The sequence below is a fragment of the Macaca nemestrina genome, chromosome 13 (assembly GCF_043159975.1).
Source record: "Macaca nemestrina isolate mMacNem1 chromosome 13, mMacNem.hap1, whole genome shotgun sequence".
Taxonomy (NCBI): domain Eukaryota; kingdom Metazoa; phylum Chordata; class Mammalia; order Primates; family Cercopithecidae; genus Macaca; species Macaca nemestrina.
Window position 1 is genome coordinate 120,650,696 of NC_092137.1, and position 18,856 is coordinate 120,669,551.

Sequence of the window (18,856 nt, forward strand, 5' to 3'; positions counted from 1 at the left end):
AGGCTCGCTGGAGTCTCTCCCTCTTCTTACAAAGACACCAGTCCTATCAGATTAGGGCCCTCCTTTTATGACCTCATTTGACCTTAATTACTGTTTTGTTGTTTGTTTGTTTGTTTTGAGACAGAGTCTCGCTCTGTTGCCCAGACTGGAGTGTAATGGGGCAATCTCTGCTCACTGCAGCCTCCACCTCCTGAGTTCAAGCAATTCTTGTGCCTCAGCCTCCCAAGTGGCTGGATTAAAGGCGTGTGCCACTACACCTGGCTAATTTTTGTATTTTTGGTAGAGATGGGGTTTTGCCATGTTGACCAGGCTGGTCTTGAACTGCTGACCTCAGGTGATCCACCCTCCTTGGCCTCCCAAAGTGCTGGGATTACAGGCGTGAGCCACCGTACCTGGTCCTTTAATTACCTTTTTAACGACCCTATCTCCAAATACAGTCACATGGTGGGGGCTTCACTGTATGAATTTGGTGGGGCACAATTCAGTCCACACACTCCCCCAAACAAATGCCTTGGCAGCAGGCTCCCCATTCTCTTTGCCGGGCAAAGGTGCTGGGTTTTGCCTGGGCCCCCTGCTTGGTGTTCATTTTCTTCACCTGCAGGATGACAGGGGACCATCTGGGTTTTCCAGTGGGTGTCACTACACGTGAGCAGCTCCTCCAGACAAGCCTATTAGGCCCCTCTCAGGAACCCCCAGGGAGCCAACCCTAGCAATGTAACCGCGGCAGCCAGTGCCCTAGGCCCAAGTCAGGACACCCAGTCACAGGAAAAGGCCACAGTCGCCAGGAATTTATCAAGTCACACAGAGCAGGCTTGCCCACGCCTCAACCTCTCTCTCCCTCTACACAAGTCCCCGTCCCCATTTCTCCTCTAACTGCATCCCTTTCCCGGCCGGCCTGACCTCCCTGCTCTCTGCCCACTGCACCTCTGTAACCCAGGAGGCACTGCAGCCTGGCAGTAGTTCCAAAATTAGCTACACACTAGGATCACCTGGGGAGCTTTCAAAAGTCCCACTGTCATCCCATAGGGATTAAATCAGGATGATTTAATCAGACACCCTGATTACACGGCTGATGGGAGGGAGGCAGACATCAGTACTTTTACTGGTGGACCAGGTTTCGAATCTAGGCTCCATCACTCGTTAGCTGTGTAGCTTTGGGCAAGTTACTGAAGCCAAAATGGAGATAATAGTAGCAGTAGCACCTGTCTCTTAAGATTGTGGCAAATATGAAATGAGTTAAAACGCATAGGTAGCCTTAAACAGTGCCTGAGATGTAAGGTATGTGCGTCTACCAGGTGTGCCCCAAAGGAAACCAGCACCTTACAGAGGAAAGGCCAGGCAGGAGAATCTGTATACCAACTCCCCCAAGTGTGAAAGGGCAAAGAATGAGCTGACGTCAAGCTCCTGCTTGGTGTGGAGCATGCGTCGTTGCATTTCATCTGCACAGGGGTTCCTCAGCATCAAGATTATGATAGCGGTTGTGTGGAAGAATACGGCTGAAAGAGACAAACTCAGGTGGGTCTAGTGATGGAGCTGGGATTTATAACTGGGTCTTTCTCACCCCTAAACTCACGCCCTTTGTTATGAAAAATGCTTTGCTTTATGAGAAAGAAAAGGGAGAAAATCCTTTGTGTGGTCTCAATGTCATTCACTAGTAAAAATGCAATGAGCTTGTTTGTATGGTGCAGTTGTGGGGCTGGAACACATTAAACACCAAGAAGAGTTTTCATTTACTCAGAATCGGGTAGGTGCTAATTAAATCATGGAAACTAATATTAAGATGAATATAGCCCCACTGCTAGCATTGTTTGTAGAAGTTTAACTAGGCAGGAACGTTTCTGTTCTGCATTTTGGGTTTAAAATCAGACTATGTTTGCTGGCTATGTGACCATGGCCAACGACTTAACCCCTCTGTGACTCAGTTTCCTCACCTGTCAATTGGAGAGAATAAGAAACTCCCCCATAGAGTTATGAGGCTTAAATGAGCTAAATATAAGCCCACCCCTCAGGGCAGCAGCTGACACACAGTATGTGCCCACACTATGGTCATATGTCTGTTACTACCGTTCAGGGAATGCAAATCAGTCTTCCAAACTCCAAAATTTCAAGTGGCTATTCCAACTTAGATGAAAGAGTGCTAAGTGAATACCAGAAATGCAACTGGATTTTAATAATTTCTTTTTAATATTAATAACTCAAACCCCTATTCACACTACTCCTTCCAAGTAAACATTCCACACATTTTCCCCGGCCTGTGCCCCCTTCTGCCATGAGGTCCTGGACCCTGCTCAAAGAAAACTGATTTAGGCCTTCCCATAGGCATCTGAAAGTGAGTCAGATGGTTGCCTGCACAGACACAGACAGCTTGGACGGGATTTTGTCTGCATGTAAGGGTCAAGGTTAGCCGAGCCGATCACTGAGCTCTCCTCCTGCTCCTCCTCGCTGGAAGAGCACAGGCAACTTGACAGTCTCCCTTGCCCAGCCTTCAGCCAGGCTCCTCTGAACGCTCTTCTCAGCGAGGCCTCAACCTTTGCACTTCTATGCTCATCTCTGCATCGCCCGATTTCAGCAAAAAGCCTCAGTCATTGTAGCCAGAGTGCGCCACCCTCAGCATCTGATCGCTCGGCTATCCGATCAGCGTCTTCCTTCCCACCGCCCCCGGCGACACTGATCACACTGGCCTCTCTCCTGCAGGAATCCTGTCAAGCTGTTTAGCCAGAAGCCCTCGTGCCCTGACATCTCCTCTGAACAACTTCCCATCCACCGGCGCCCCCCGATCCTTCGCTATGAATCCCCACCTGCCCCTGCTGTACTCAGAATTGAGCCCAGTTTTACACGGAGGTCTGGTTTCCCTCAGTATACAAGAGCTTGTCAAGAACCTGCTTTGTTGTTGTGTTGTTGTTTTTGAGACAGAGTCTCCATTGCTAGGCTGGAGTGCAGTGGCACGATCTCGGCTCACTGTGATGTCTGCCTCCCGGGTTCACGCCATTCTCCTGCCTCAGCCTCCCGAGGAGCTGGGACTACAGGCGCCACCACCACGCCCGGCTAATTTTTTGTATTTTTTAGTAGAGACGGGGTTTCACCGTGTTAGCCAGGACGGTCTCGATCTCCTGACCTCGTGATCTGCCCACCTCGGCCTCCCAAAGTGCTGGGATTACAGGTGTGAGCCACCGCGCCCGGCCCAAGAATCTGTTTTTACCACTTTACCATCCAGCTCTGGGTCTTGACAATCTCCACATATGCACACATGTGGGCGCGTGGGCACACACAAGCGTGCGTGTCCATGCATGTGTGCGCATGGCCCTCTCCCCACCCCTCACGCCACACAGCTCTGGCTGCTCTCCTCAGCAGCTCCTCACAGCTGGGCTCTGGAGCTCCCCTGGTCAGGACCAGGAAGCAGCCCCTGGTCCCCAGCTAGTAACGTTTATGAATCTTTTACACCAGTGACCAGAAATAGCACCAACCGCAGTCCACAGCAGCCACGTCGGGCCCGGGAGGCTTGGCCACCAGCCTCTGGATCTGGGCCAGGGTGCTGCAGGCTTCCTCCATCTCTCGCCAAACGAGAAACACGTCCTCTCTGACGCCGGCTCCTGAAAGGGAAGACACAGCGTGAGCGGCCGGCTGAGACAGGCCCGGGGATGCGGCAGCCCGCCTAGCAGGCCTGACACATTGCAGCCAAGTTTCTGGAACATTTCTGAACATCAAATTCTGCTTCCCCCACTAATCTCTTTCTGAGAATCAGAACTGAAATCCCCAAGGAAGTGATATCATCTCAAGAAATCATAAATGCAGACTTTAGGATGCAATCAATCCTTCTAAAGTAAATGTTTGTAGCAGCCGGAATATTTACAATGAATTATTGATAATACCCAAATAAGAGAGGAATAAAAACATTCCAAAGCACCTCAGGCAAGCCAGGATCACCGCTGCGAGGAAGGGAAATGCAATGGCATGTTGTGAAAGCAACAACCCCCAATCCTTTCGCCATGTAGCCCAGGTGTCCTGCTTCTTTGAAACCACAAGTGTAATATTTCCCCTAATATGATAATGATGGCCTGGTCTCCTTTTCTGGGCCTCTGCTGTCTCAGTTAAGGGTTAGGTTTGACTGTATAACACTTTTTTAAAAATGAAGTGGCATCATTCATTTAGATGTTTATGTCTTCCAATCAATCGAAGTCCATGCTGAGGAGAGTGGTTTAGGGCTGGGATGGAGGCTCTGCCCTCATCGAGATCCAGGCTCTAACAGATGAGTGGTTTCCAGAGGTGGGGGCAGGCGGGGCGGGGGAAAGGGATGTGTACTCTGGGGTACGCCGTGCAGAGGTGCACAATGAGGGGTCCTGTCCTGCTGCCTTAACTGTATCAAGATCAAGGTCCCGGCTGTGCTGTGGTGCTATGTCACTAAGGGGGACAGCAGGTAAAGATAGATGGGCAGGCCAGGCATGGTGGCTTATGCCTGTAATCCTGTAAAACTTTGGGAGGCCAAGGCGGGCAGACCACTGGAGGTTAGGAGTTCGAGAGCAGGCTGGCCAACATGGTGAAACCCCGTCTCTACTAAAAACACAAAAATTAGCTGGGTGTGGTGGCCTGTGCCTGTAATCCCAGCTACTCAGGAGGCTGAGGCAGGAGAATCACTTGAACCTGGGAGGTAGAGGTTGCAGTGAGCCGAGATCACACCACTGCACTCCAGCCTGGGTGACAGAGTGAGACTCCGTCTCAAAAAAAAAAAGAATAGATGGGCATCTCCCTGTATCACTTATTACCACTGCACGTGAATCTACAATTATCTCGAAATAAAAAGGTTAATTTTTAAAATCTTGAAAACAGATCCACACTCTTTCTATCTATGCTCCTCGGTCACTCAGCACATCCTTCTGTCTTCAGCCACCTTATGATTCAACACGGTGTCCTTAGTGCCAAGCAGCAGTCCTGAGCAGCAGGGCCGCTGGGAGGACAGACGCACACCGCCTGACGGAGTCAGTTCCTTCGAGATACCCTGCCCAGAAGGCCCACCTCACAGTTTCATTACTTAGCCGCTGCCAGAGTGGCATCATGCGGCCCCGTCTGGCAGCAAGAGAAACTGAGAAATGCTTTTAGGCGGGGTACACTGCAGCCCTAAGTAAAATCGGGGCTACAGCCTAAGGAGCAAGGGAGGGTATCCGGGTGGCAACTTGGCTGAGGCGTGTTCTGCCGCCAAATGCACCCAGAAGCCCCTTCCTCCCACTTCCCAAGTCTGCATGATAATTCGCCGATGCCCAATATCCCACGACCACGGACGACAGACCACCTCCACTGCACAGAGCACCCCGGGAGCCCAATATCCCACAATATCCCACAACCACGGACGATGACAGACCACCCTCCACTCCACAGAGCACCCCGGGAGCCCAATGTCCCACAATATCCCACAATATCCCACAACCACGGACGACAGACCACCCTCCACTGCACAGAGCACCCCGGGGGCCCAATATCCCACAATACCCCACAATATCCCACAATATCCCACAATATCCCACAATATCCCACGACCACGGACGACAGACCACCCTCCACTCCACAGAGCACCCCGGGGGCCCAATATCCCACAATACCCCACAACCATGGACGATGACAGACCACCCTCCACTGCACAGAGCACCCTGGGAGCCCAATATCCCATAATATCCCATAATATCCCACAATATCCCACAATATCCCACAATATCCCACAATATCCCACAATATCCCACAATATCCCACGACCACGGACGATGACAGACCACCCTCCACTGCACAGAGCACCCCGGGAGATTCATCCACCCAGGGCCCAAGGACTGATCCTAAGCCATCAAGGCAGACTAGGGCAGACCAGAGTTGATGTTTCTGAATTTTAAAATATAGTCAAGAAGGGTAGGGCAGAAAAAAGGGACATCAAAGTTCTAGCCTCTTGAAGTGGACCAAATCAAGTGAGAGAGTATTAGTAGCTGTGTTCCTAAAGGGGCAAGTGACAAGCCCTGACAGAGACGGACGGCTACCACGGCCCTGCGGCCATCAATAGCCCAGGGAGTGAAATGCGATGTGTCCTCAGCTCCATGTTGAAACTCCAAAAATAACACAGACTGCTGCCAAATGCAAACCTTAAGCCCGCAGGCCTCTGATCACTGTAAAATCAAGATGGACTGCCAGCTGCTTGCTTCAGTCTGGAGGTGTTAAGTAGCAGGAGTCTCTTAAAAGTTTCAGATGAGTCAAGGCTTTCCTCTAGACTTGTCAATAATATCTTAAGAGGGAGTACACCACAGGGCAGTGTCAAAGGAGAAAGTTCCAAGGAAACCCAGTTGGCTCTTGGTCATCCAGGGACAGGGAAATGGATCTCTGGGACAGCAGTGACCCGGACGTGCTCCCTGTGCAGGCAGTATCTAGGATTATCACTACCCCAGTCTAGTGATCGCGAAGAAGCAGCTACAGACTGCTACATTGGTGATCAGAGAGCAACACAAATCCATCTGATTTGCTTTGCTTAAAAGAAAAAAAAAAACAGTGAAAAAGAAAGCTACAGAGCAGTGAAAGCATCATGACAATGCACAGGTTTTATTTCAAGTTATTCCTCACGCACTGAGGAAGCACTGCCAGTTTTATCAAGGTCACTTTTAAGGACTTAGCTGGGATCTCAGATAGCCACAGCCAAAGGACTGAGCCCCACTGGAGATGGAAGATGATGGGGGCACAGGAAATCCCACTGTTCTGACCTCCGTGAATTAGAAATTCTCCAGGCTACACTGAGAGGAAACAACACAAAGTCGTATGTATATCTTTTTTTTTTTTTTAAACGGATTCTTGCTCTGTTGCCCAGGCTAGAGTGCAGTAGCACGATCTAGAGTCACGGCAACCTCTGCCTCCCAGGTTAAAGCGATTCTCGTGCCTCAGCCTCCCGAGTAGCTGGGATCACCACCACGCCTGGCTAATTTCTGTATTTTTGTTAGTAGAGATGGGGTTTCACCATGTTGGACAGGCTGGTCTTGAACTCCTGACCTCAGGTGATCCACCCGCCTTGGCCTCCCAAAGTGCTGGGATAACAGGCATGAGCCACTGCACCCAACCAAAGCTGTATGTATCTTCACTGTCAAGGTGGAAGCCAACTAAGGTCTGCCTGACAACAGAAGCTGGATACAGTTCCTCATGGAGACATTCAGGAGACCTAGTGGATTCTCCAACCAGAACGCCTGCCTGCCCAATCGCCCGCCTTGCATGACCACTGCCCTCCCAGACACCTGGTAACAATTTGAAGGCTGGGCACGGTGGCTCACATCTGTAATCTCAGCACTTTGGGAGGCCAAGGCAGGAGGATCACCTGAGGTCTGCTGTTCGAGACCAGCCTGGTTAACATGGTGAAACCCTGTTTCTACTAAAAATACAAAAATAAGCCGGGTGTGGTGGTAGGTGCCTGTAATCCCAGCTACTCAGGAGGCTGAGACAGGAGAATCTCTTGAACCTGGGAGGCAGAGGTAGCAGTGAGCCAGGATTGCGCCACTGCACTCCAGCCTGGGTGACAGAGCAAGACTCCATCTCAAAATCAAACAAACAAAAAAAACAAAACAAAAAAACCAATTTGCAGGCTCATGTTAAAATGCTAACATACCTGGGAGCAATGTCACAGTCCGCTGCTGTTTTCATTAGCACCTAGTACTGACTTCTCAGACTGGCTAGTTTGACAAATAAAATGAGACTCAGGACAGGAAGTTTTGACGTCAAGAAGAGTCCACAGGGTGCCTGCTGCCAAACGCCATTTCCCTGTCCAGTCTTCTACATCTCACCTACAGGATAAAACCCGGTTGCCAGAGTCCAGGTCATTAATCCGGTCATTTGGCAAGTAAGTGTTGAGGTCCTCCTCTGCAGTGGGCAGGCCCTGCTGGTGCTGGGGATGCAGCAACCAGGGCCCAGCTCCCTGGGCTGGCATTGAGGTCAGGGTTCAAGGCTCCCATGACACTCCTCTAACACTCTGCACCATGAACCCAGTCAGAGCACTGTCCTCCCAGCCCTGTCCTCTGTATCAGAAGATTGAGCCCTCCGCTGCACTCAGCCCATCCCACTCTTCACTGAAGACACAGTCTTGACTCCACCACCCCAGGAAGCGGTGAGCTGCCTCCTACACCCCCTTCTCAGTCCCATGGAACGAATCAAGGCACCACTGGACTCCATCCTCTTGCTGCCAGGACACGCTCAGGCCATACCATTAGTGAACCTGTCCACGTGTGCAGTTCCGTTCCTGGCTGCCTGGCACTCAGCCTCCAATTCCCAAGAACACAAAGAACCAGGAGCCAGTGATGGTGACATCATTCAGTGCATGACCTTGAGTCCGGTCTAATTTAAGTCAGCCTTCCATGAACACAATGCTTATTTTTAGTAGGCAGCTGCCTACAACACAGCTCGGCACTCGGCAACATGTCCCCAGCCTGCCAGCTGGCGTGGGCTGGGGTCTGCGGCTGTCCTGCGGTGCTCAGGCGCTTGCTGTGTGTGTGTACACAGGCTGACTTTGCCCAAGGCTGACTTTGCCCACTGGATGGTAAACATCTTAAGCGTAGGGACAGTCTCTTTTCTTTCTTTGTATCCGCCACAGCACTCAGCCCAGGTTCTATGTTTTCTGCAAGAATTTCTATCCTTCCTTTTTATGTTTCCTTATTGCATAGAAACAGTTCTGGAGCACCTAATACATTCTTTCCTTATGATTACAAGAAACTCTTCAGAGGGGTATGCAACAGACTCAGATCATCTGAGCACATGGCTATGTCCGAGGTATTCCAGACACTGACAACAACATCCCTTAAGGCATGAAGTCATTTCCTTCCAGGTTTATGCCACAGTAAGTGAGACTCCCCCCAAGTATCTGAAGTACTATCATTTCCAGGACAGGAGGAGAAAAGCAATTAGAAAGGCAGGTGCGGTGCTGACCCAAGGTACGATTCAATGTTGCCCGGGGAGAGGGCAGCCCGGAAACAAGACCACCCTCGGGACCCTTGAGTCCCCGACCATCCCCTCGGTCCCTCTGTGGCTCCTTGCTTCTGGCCCTGCCCAATCCCAGGACTCTCCAGTGAAGAACTGGTCCTGCCAGGCGTGGAGCCTGCGGTCTGCCCGACCCCCAAACTCCTATTCAGTCAGGCAGATTTGAAAGACCTGAATAGAACTATGAAAAGGCAGTATTTTCAGGAAAAAACAGCACATACTTCTATTTTCAGAAAGCGACATATAAAAAAATAATACACTGCGAGGTGCTAAACACTCCCAGAGACCTAAAATCGCCGTGAGATCTGGTAAAAGGGCCACATTGCATCTATAAAGGGAATGAAAGCAGTCAAATCAGTGGTTTTTGTCGTAATAAAAAAAATGTCCAGTTATTTCTATTAAATTATATGTTAAGACGTTTTGTTGTCGAGAGGTAATTAAACACCTGCCGCTTGATCCGGCCCCACTGCCCTAACCACAGACGCACAGTGTGGGGCTGCTCTCAGTCCCACCCCATGGAAATTAACCATTCACTAATTTAGAGTGAATATAGAGTCATTTCACCATCTGGATAACCATCTAATGTTTTCTTGGGTCTATGAACAGATATGTTTCACAAGAGCCATTATGTTATCTTAGAAGCAATTTCAAATATGAAGCATGGGGAGCTTGAGCTATCATCTAATATGTGAATGTGGCACCGTCCCCTGGGCCTTCTCTGCCTCTTCTAAATGGCACACTATAAAATGCAAATGTAATGTGGTCTAATTGTCCACAATTCATTTACAAAACCCAAACATAAACCATCACCATTCTCCTCATGGTAAAGAGCAGGTGCTCCCCCAAACTTGGTAAAGAAAGATGACCCCAGGCTCCAGGATGCTACTGGGCTAGTAGACCATAAAGACCCGGCAAGGGGACAGAAACAATATCTAAGGAACAGATACAAAGATGTTCATCGACAAAGTTTAGTGGACTAAATCTATTCTACTTAGGATAAGTGATACCATTTATAAGACATCAACTGAGGGGTAAATGTTTATTGACTTGTAAATTCAGAAGTTGTTTATGAGTTTCCTTTAGAGCAAATTTACACACAAAAAAATGAGGTTTTTTTTAGCTTTTCCATCCCAGAAAAGGCCTGAACCTCTTTCTGTTCGAAGGGATCTACAGTGCACAAAAAGAACAAAGACGGTGGCAGGGCTGCTCCCTGATTTCCCATCAACCAACTCTGAACCACAAAGAGCAGGGCTAGGACTATGGTCACTGGGGAGGAACCCCGCACTGGCATCTGCTCAGCCTCTGTCCTCAACAACGGCCCTATCTTTGTGAGGATGGTTGTGTGGATGGGCTACTGGGGGCTGGATATCACTCACATAGACGGTTCTGCTCCCAGCTCTGCCAGGTCATTCAGGAATGAGCAAGTTCTGGGAGGCTAATTATCTTCTTCAAACTCAGAAGACATGGACTTGGAAACTAGGAAGCCAATGCTTTAAAATATTCCCTTCTCAGTAGGACAATCTACTCGGAGAATCATCATCCACTCATTTATTCAACGACACCCCATCAATGCCAATTATATCCAGACACTGGAAATACAAAATGAACAGGAAACCGTCCCAGCTCCAAGGAGGCCTTCACTCCAGTGTGGTCTTCCCAGAGTGTGGTCCTCAGAACCTGTGGCAGATGCCTCTGAGATGCTTGTCAGTGCAGATTCCTAGGCCCCACCCCAGACTCATTCTGAGGGTGGAACCCCAGGGAGCTATATTCTTAAAGGGTCCCAGTAATTCTTTGCAACAAAAGTTCTCAAAGCTTTAGTCTAAGACGTGAGAGAGGCATGTAAATAAATTGTCACTCTCCAAAATATTCTTGGAGAAAAACAAAGTTGGGTGATTTCCAGGAGCAATATTCTCATGCCTGGATGTCCCTATTTCTGCCCTACAGAAATGCTCAGAAAAGAAGGCAGCACTCCCTTTCCCCTGCACAGTGCTGGGAACTCCCGACACCATCTTCTAATACCCACTCCAGGCCACCTCTCATTCCTATCTTCATAACATTCTACTCGTTCTAAGTGTCACTTATTTTAGATGTATGTTATAATGGCTGCTTCCTGCTGATATACGGAGGAGAAAGAGGAGACAATGAAATTTTACTAGGTATCTACTATGTGCCAGCCACTGCGCTGGGCACTTAAACACATGACCACATTGACTCACAATTGCCTCAGTCCAGGTCATCACCCCCATTTTACAGATGAGCACACCGAGGCTCAGAGCAATTTCTCCAAGGCCACACAATTAATAAGTGGTGAGGTCAGGATTCAGCTTCAGGACTGTTAGTCTCCAAAGACCCCCACTGCCACACTGGAACACTGGCCTTGGGTGTCCTGGAAAATTCTCATGATACAAGATCTATGTGAACAAACCCATCTGTGGTGTGTTGGTCACCGTTAGTTTTCCCTCAAGGCGCTTAAAGACTTATCTCTTCCTACGTCTGAAACTACCCAGTTTGTCATTCGGATGCAGGTGGTGATGGTGGGTGAGCTGTGTCCCCAAGGTCAGGACCTCCGGTGACATTCTGATGAGCAGTGACACACCTGCTGGCTCCGCAGTGATCTGCCTGCGTTGGAATCGGTCGTCACCCACAGGGATGGCCCCCGCCAGCCTATCAAGGCCGAGAGTTCCCGCTGGGCTTCCACTATCTGGAAGTTTGTCTTCTTCATTAAACCGTGACTTCCTTGAGGACAGAACTACGTTTATCTGTTTTCGTACCCGCTCTCCCTGGTACCTTCCTGACACCTGGTTGAGACTTCCAAACAGGCTTTTCCAGAACACAGGTCCCTTGAGGAGAGAGGCCTCCTTTTTTCATCATTGTATCCCCAGAGCCCAGCACAGCACCCACCTTGCAATAGTAAATGTGACATGGATCTGTCACCCTGGAATCAGAGCCATCACCCTAAAATCAGAAATTCAAACGCAATCGGAAATCTACACTGGCTCTTTTCCCTGGCAATTCAATTTCATGTTTAAGAGTTTTGAGGGGTTTCTCTCTGTCCCATGTGTTAGGTGAAGCAGGATGCCTGGATCCCCTTGATTATTTCAGCACAATTCTAAGGAGTTGACTGTGCTGGCTGACCTAAGACCCAGGCTGAACCCACCTCTGCCCAGTGTCAAAAGGGCTCCGATGAACAAGACGTAGTATAGCCAGGAGCCTAGAAAAAAACTAGGTACACCAAACGTAAGCCCAAGACGGGAGTGGGAACAGAGGGGTTCCCTGGGCTTAGGGGCTTACTCTCCTTAGCTGGGAAAACAAGATCTGCAGACACCTCAGATAAAAGCGTGCACTAAGGGAAGAGGACAAGGTGCAGGTGGACATTTCTTAAGCTAATTGGGATCCTGCAGTTATGGTGGGAACAACAACCCCTAAATCATAAGGCAGAAGCAAAAATGACATTCTGAGAATATGGGGCTCCCCGCTGACTGGGAACCTTGTCTTTCATTCCTTTCAAATCTCCTCCTACTCAACTCTAGTAAGTTTCAAAAGTACACAGGAGATGTTTAATAAATGCTTGTTAACTAACCAGAGGGCTGTGTCAGAGCAGCAGAAAGAAATCCTGCTGGGCTCAGTGGCTCATACCTGTAATCCCAGCACTTCGGGAGGCTGAGGCAGGTGAATCCCTTGAGACCAGGAGTTTGAGACCAACCTGGCCAACATGGTGAAACCCTGTCTCTACTAAAAATACAAAAATTGGCCAGGCTTGGTGACAGGCGCATGTAATCCCAGTTACTCGGGAGGCTGAGGCAGGAGAATCGCTTGAGCCCTGGAAGCAGAGGTTGCGGTGAGCCGAGATGGCATCATTGCACTCTAGCCTGGGTGACAGAGTGAGACACTGTTTCAAGAGATTTAAAAAGAAGAAAGAAAAGAAAGAAAGAGAGGGAGGGAGGGAGGGAGGGAGGGAGGGAGGGAGGGAGGGAGGGAAGGAAGGAAGGAAGGAAGGAAGGAAGGAAGGAAGGAAGGAAGGAAGGAAGGAAGGAAGGAAGGAAGGAAGGAAGGAAAAGAAAGAAAGGAAAGAAATCCAAGGCAGCCCATTGTTACAAGGGGCAGGACTTTGGAGGTAATTAAAGTCTCTCAGCCTTGTCAGTCGCAACGTGGCAACAATTTTGGATGCACAGCTGCATCCACTGAATTCAACTGAATTTTAGCGAGAAGGAAAGAGACTTCTGAAAGAATCTCCTGCCGCCAGTAAGCCATAAACAGGCACCAATCAGTGCTTCTAAATTAAATTGGAGATTTTAAAAACAAAGAAGCAATGCCAAGCCTAATTGATGGGCCAATACCCTCTAAATAGCTAATTAGAGATCACAGGTGTCTGCCAGGAAAAGGACTTGGTTATTTTTCCCTTTAAGCATAACAGCCTGAATGTATCCTTATGTAAGTAAAATTCAGTTTCATAATATTTAGTCTTAGTTCATGCATTTTTCTCCACCAACACAAAAAGTACAGTTTCTGAAGGTAGAATCAACCACAGTTTTACAGCTACAATGATTTTGGACTTAAGAATAATATTGGTAGAGTATAGTAGCTGTTCTAACGACATTTGCCAGGAGTACTGGACACAAATAAAAATACTCTCAGAAAAACATTACCTTTTGCTATTACCTAATATTTATTCTTTTGATTCATTCATTGCAGCCTTTCTCTTGTCCCATAAGCAAAATATGATGGTGAGCAGAATGAGAGCTGTTTGATAGTTCTAAACAATGAGCAGGGGCTGGCCAGAGGGCTGTGCTGAGAGGAGATGAAGCCAGGTGAGTACAGGCTAGAGCGGAGAGCAACGATGGACTGATTAGCGATGCTTGCCGTGAGTGGGGTAGGCCTAGAAGTGTAAGGGTGAAAGGTATGCCTTGTTGTCCAACCCTGATCTACCAAACTGTGAGAGGGTTCTGTGTTGTTGGTACTTTGGGTTGTATACATGAAACCACCTTAAAGTTAAAACTATGCACCAACTGTTTGCAATGTGTCTCTTCTCCCTTGTGTATAAAGTACAAAGCTCTGGCTTGAAGTGATAGCGTGGAGTTCTGACCACGGCTTTCAGCCCGGGTGCTCATCCCACCGCCAGGCTCCTTGAATTTCCACATCTGGGAAGCCTGACATCACACCATCTCAGAGAAGTCCACTGTTCGCTCCACTGCTGAGCCTAGGTCCTGAGCTAGAGGCATCAGTGCCAAAATCGTTTACTTTTTTTAGCCTGATGCCGGGACCTCAGGGAAGATATTTACTCTAATGTAATTTTACTAATCCATACTTCCTATTTCAGTTTAATTAAATTTTCAAGGATATAAAGGAAGAGAACCAAAATAAAAGAGGAAGCCTCCTCCAAACCCAAGAGATCAGAAGTCTTTTTCTTTGCTGAAAAGGAGTCCTCAGACCACTAAACAGACTCCCTCCTCCTGGGCCCACAGGACCTTCATAACCTAAAAAGCAGCTGCTCAGAAGATTGGGCCTGTCCCTCTTAAAGACACAGTCCCTGGAGAGCTTTAGCCAGCAGTTAAAGTTCCTTCCCAAACACCAGCAAGCCCAGCCCGCATCCGGGACAATCCATACCTCCATGAAAGCTTCTGAGAATTGAAAATTACCATGTCCAATTTATAAATATTATTCCACCATTTACACTTCTTACAGAGCTCAATCTGACAACAGGGAAGTAGGTGAAATTCACGCCCAGAACAGACCCCATGGCATAACCCTACTTACCACTGAGTCAGATTCTAGTTGTGGTGGAGGAAGGACAGGCGCTGCTGATTTCCTCTAGAAAGGCCCCTGCAGCCTCCTCCTAGGATCCACCTTGATAAATGGACGCATTTCCCATAAGAACAAAGTTTAACAGTACAGTTTTCACTTCCTTGTTCCAAATTATAATTCACCCATCGTTATGCATGCAGACAAACTGGTTACTATCATGACCATTACGAAAAATGCTCTTTGTGACACAGGCTGCCAAATCCTTTTGGATTATTTCACTTTCCAGAACCAATATCTACAATAAAAGCCCACTTGGAATCCCAAGAAGGAAAAAAGGAAACTACCATTAATGGAATGTCAGTTTTGTGCTAGATATTTCCACGTGTGTCGTATGCTTTAATTATCCCAGAAACTACGGGGTAGATGTTATTATTCCCATTTTTATCAATGAGGAAACATAGCTCAGAGAGATTAGGTAACTTGCCCAAGGTCACACAAGTATTTAGTGGCAAAACTCAGATTTGAATCCAGGTCTGATCCCAAAGTTGATTCACTTTCCAGCAAACACTGTCTCCAAGCCAAAAAAGGAATCACAAAAGAACAAAAGATTGTGAGGGCGTACATTACTGTTCATCGAACGTTCACTTTCCTCCCCACCTCGGTGTGAGTGGAGTAGACCTCCCCAGCCATTGCTGTAGGACATGATCATGTGACTGGCTCTGGCCAATTGGATATGACATGAGCAGGGGCCTTAAATGTGGCACATAGCAGGCCTCAGCTCGTGCCCATGCATTCACCACAATAAGAATAAACCCTGGACTGCTGGGCACTGTGGTGCACGCCTGTGATCCCAGCACTTTGGGAGGCCGAGGCAGGCGGATCACTGAAGGTCAGAGACCAACCTGGCTAACATGATGAAACTCAGTTTCTATAAAAACACAAAATTAGCTGGGCATCATGGCAGGTGCCTGTAATCCCAGCAACTCGGGAGGCTGAGGCAGGAGAATCGCTTGAACCCGGGAGGCAGAGGTTGCGGTGAGCCGTGACTGTGCCACTGCACTCCAGCCTGGGCAACAGAGTCTCCATCTCAAAAAAAAAAAAAAAAAATTAGCACTAAAGGAGAGTCCATTCTATGTTAATCAAACTGCAGGTGACATGTAGACCTGTGATCAAGAAATAATGGCTGACATTTTTCCAAATTTGATGAAAACTGTAAACCAACAGGTACAAGAAGCTCAGCAAACCTCGAGTGCAAGATATATGCCATCGAGTGGCAAGAGGACTCAGTGGCATGTTTTGCTCTTGAAAAGGTGAGAAGCTTTAGAAGGCAAACGGAAATAGAAAGGAGGCAGCAGGGAGGATGTATGTCGGTCCTTCCTCACCCCCCAGAGAGTCAGTGGCATCTGTTAAAATCACACCTATAGACTGTCAGAGGATGGTGCAGAGAGGAATCGAATTTTAGAATAGATAGTTTAGAATAGAATTTTCTTCCAGACTAACGTGGGGAAACCAGACACCACGCAGGCAGGCACAGGATCCCAGAGGGTGATGGGAATAGAAGGGTATGCCTCCTGCTCTAGAAGTTCACAGAAATTGGGCAAAAGGGTCTTTAGACACCACCAAGCCACGGAATCAAGGTTAGAGGCAATTTCACTTGATCCCTAGGGGGCAGGCATCACCATCGCATCAGGGCCACCTCTGCACACATGCTCAGAGGGCTCCTGACTCAGCAGGTGCTGTGAACCTGAGTCTGCTCCCTGTCCTCTGCCTTCACATTCTTTATAGTCAAAGAAGAATGACCACAAACTCCTGAAGGGCAATTAAAAAAAAAAAAAAAGGTAAAATGTAACGCGCTACCTAATGCACCCCCTAAGCAGCTCACGCTGTCACTGTCAGAACACTGGGAAAAGCTTTCCCCCGCCTGCAAAGAGCAGTCCTGGAAAAACAAACACACAGAAAAAACTTTAGGGAGAAATCCCTCCAAGCAATTAATGTACCTATAGGAATCTAAAGCAAGCACAGAATCAATAAATAATTTTACAGGAAAATACATCTATTTTTGCCTTTACAATGAAGCAAGAAACTAGATAGAATTGCTCTCAGTCTACAACTACTTTTTGTTTTCCTCAGAAGCAGCACTGATATCAGGAACTATCCTCAAATATGAGGTTTAAAAGTTAATAATAATTCATATATAACTAATTTATTTGCAGATACCATTACAATGTACGTATCAAACCCATTATAAGAAATGAAGATTCATACAAATATCTACTTACCAATGAGTATCAAACAACAAAATTAAATGAAATCAGAACCTGTAGCAATGCGTCTATCTATTTATCCAGGCTTTAGTAATTTAGGTTAGAGCAGTCCAAAGTCCTTTGAAAACTTTCAAAAACAATTATAGCTTTTTAAATCTCCAATTGATAATTGATAACGAGGCGGGGGAATAGGGTCTGGAGGCAGGGAACCTAAGGCCAGTTCCCAGTGACTTCCTAGAACTAAATCAAAAGGAAAACCCCAACTTTCCACACCTAAGTAACAGAAGAACCAGAGGTACTCCCTTTGCAAACCCCACCCCCTACACACCTTTTCTGCCTGGCAGATGGAAAATTGAAGGTACCTTTGATTGGCTGCTTTCCACAATCAATCAGATGTTTGCATAAGGTGTAACCTTTGCAACTTCATGTCAGCCTCTGACTAGTTTCTTTCCACAACCAATCAGACTGATTGCAGGCCACTACTTCATTTGCATGGGGTGTATACCAAGCGGCCAATGAGAAACCTCTTGAGGGTATTTAAACCTCAGAAAATTCTGTAACTGGGCTCTTGAGCCCCTATGCTCAGGCAGCTCACACCCTATGGAGGGTACTTTCATTTTCAATAAATCCCTGCTTTTGTTGCTCCATTTTTTTCCTGGCTTTGTTTGTGAGTTTTGTCCAATTCTTTCTTCAAAATGCCAAGGACCTGGACGCTCTCCACCAGTAACAATAATATTATTGTTGCAAAATTTTAAAGGCTTTAATACACCAAAAAGCAAAGCTGCAGTAAGCAAACTGCTGATACAGCTCAATCTTTTTTCTTTCAAAGTGTATCACTGGAGCTAACCAAATTATGTCAATAAACCAAGGAAGAGAGAAGAAAAATGTATTTGGAGCAAAACCCAAAAAGCTTAGCATGTCAATAAATATTATGAGAAAAATAGTGTGCCTTGAATAAGACAGCACAGAAACCAAGCACACGTGCACTTGCCTTAGAAGACTCAGTCTGGCAAACGACATTCAAAGTGAAGGTTTATTTGGATAACATGAAGCCCATTCTTCACATCTACAATAAATATACAGAGTAGGTAGAAAAACAAATTATACTCAAATGGTCATGACCAACCTCAGACTAGAAAGAGAAAGAGCCCTGAAGCATAGCAGATGGTCCAGGAGCAAGCGTCATATAGAAGAATATAATATATTGCAAAGGGTGACACAGAGGTCAGTGGAGAAAGAAAGGGTGCGTGAGTGCTGTGAAGGCAGTTGTTACATATTTTAGGGAAAATCCATTTATATTCCCACATCACACCATACTTCAAAATAAATCTAGAAGGACCAAAACAATTTTTGCTTTTGTTTTAAATTCAGGCCATAAAGAACCAAAAGGAGAAGAAATACAGTTATGAAGGAGCTATAGGATTTATAGATTAGAGTTACTGTGCAAATTTTATGGTTGCCTATAAAAAATAGCCAAAATGAAAAGGAACACAATGATCAACATAAATTATCCATATGTAATACATCAAAGGCTGTTCACATGATGTGATAAGAAACACGAGACCCCCACAAGGAAAAGGGTAACAGACAAACAGGCAGTTGACTAAAGAAGTTAACAAATCCAAAAATGTTCAACTTCACTACTTTTAACACTAATTGACACTAATTTCTTAATCAAAGAAATTCAGATGGAAACAATCAGATACTATTTTTATGCTAATTCAGGTTCTGTGAAATGGGTGTGAGTTGTATTGTCTTAAAATATTTTTTGGAAAGCAATTCAGCACGAGAGATTACCCCACAATGTTCAAATATTTTGGTTCAGTATTTTCACTACTAGAAATCTATTTTTTTTTTAATCTAAACTACAGAAG

The 18,856-nt window shown here is 47.0% G+C and overlaps 1 protein-coding gene across 3 annotated transcripts in view; it reads right to left on the reverse strand.

The window, feature by feature from the left end:
• Positions 1-18,856, reverse strand: part of LOC105490064 (von Willebrand factor A domain containing 3B) — a 248,703-nt gene that overhangs the window by 164,311 nt on the left and 65,536 nt on the right. For all 3 annotated transcript variants that reach the window (XR_011612122.1, XM_071077305.1, XM_071077304.1), the window contains exon 8: positions 3,465-3,590. Coding sequence is in view for 2 of the 3 variants with exons in the window: in XM_071077305.1 (XP_070933406.1) it covers positions 3,465-3,590 (126 nt within the window). In the remaining variant the exon portion in view is untranslated. The remainder of the gene's footprint in view (positions 1-3,464; positions 3,591-18,856) is intronic.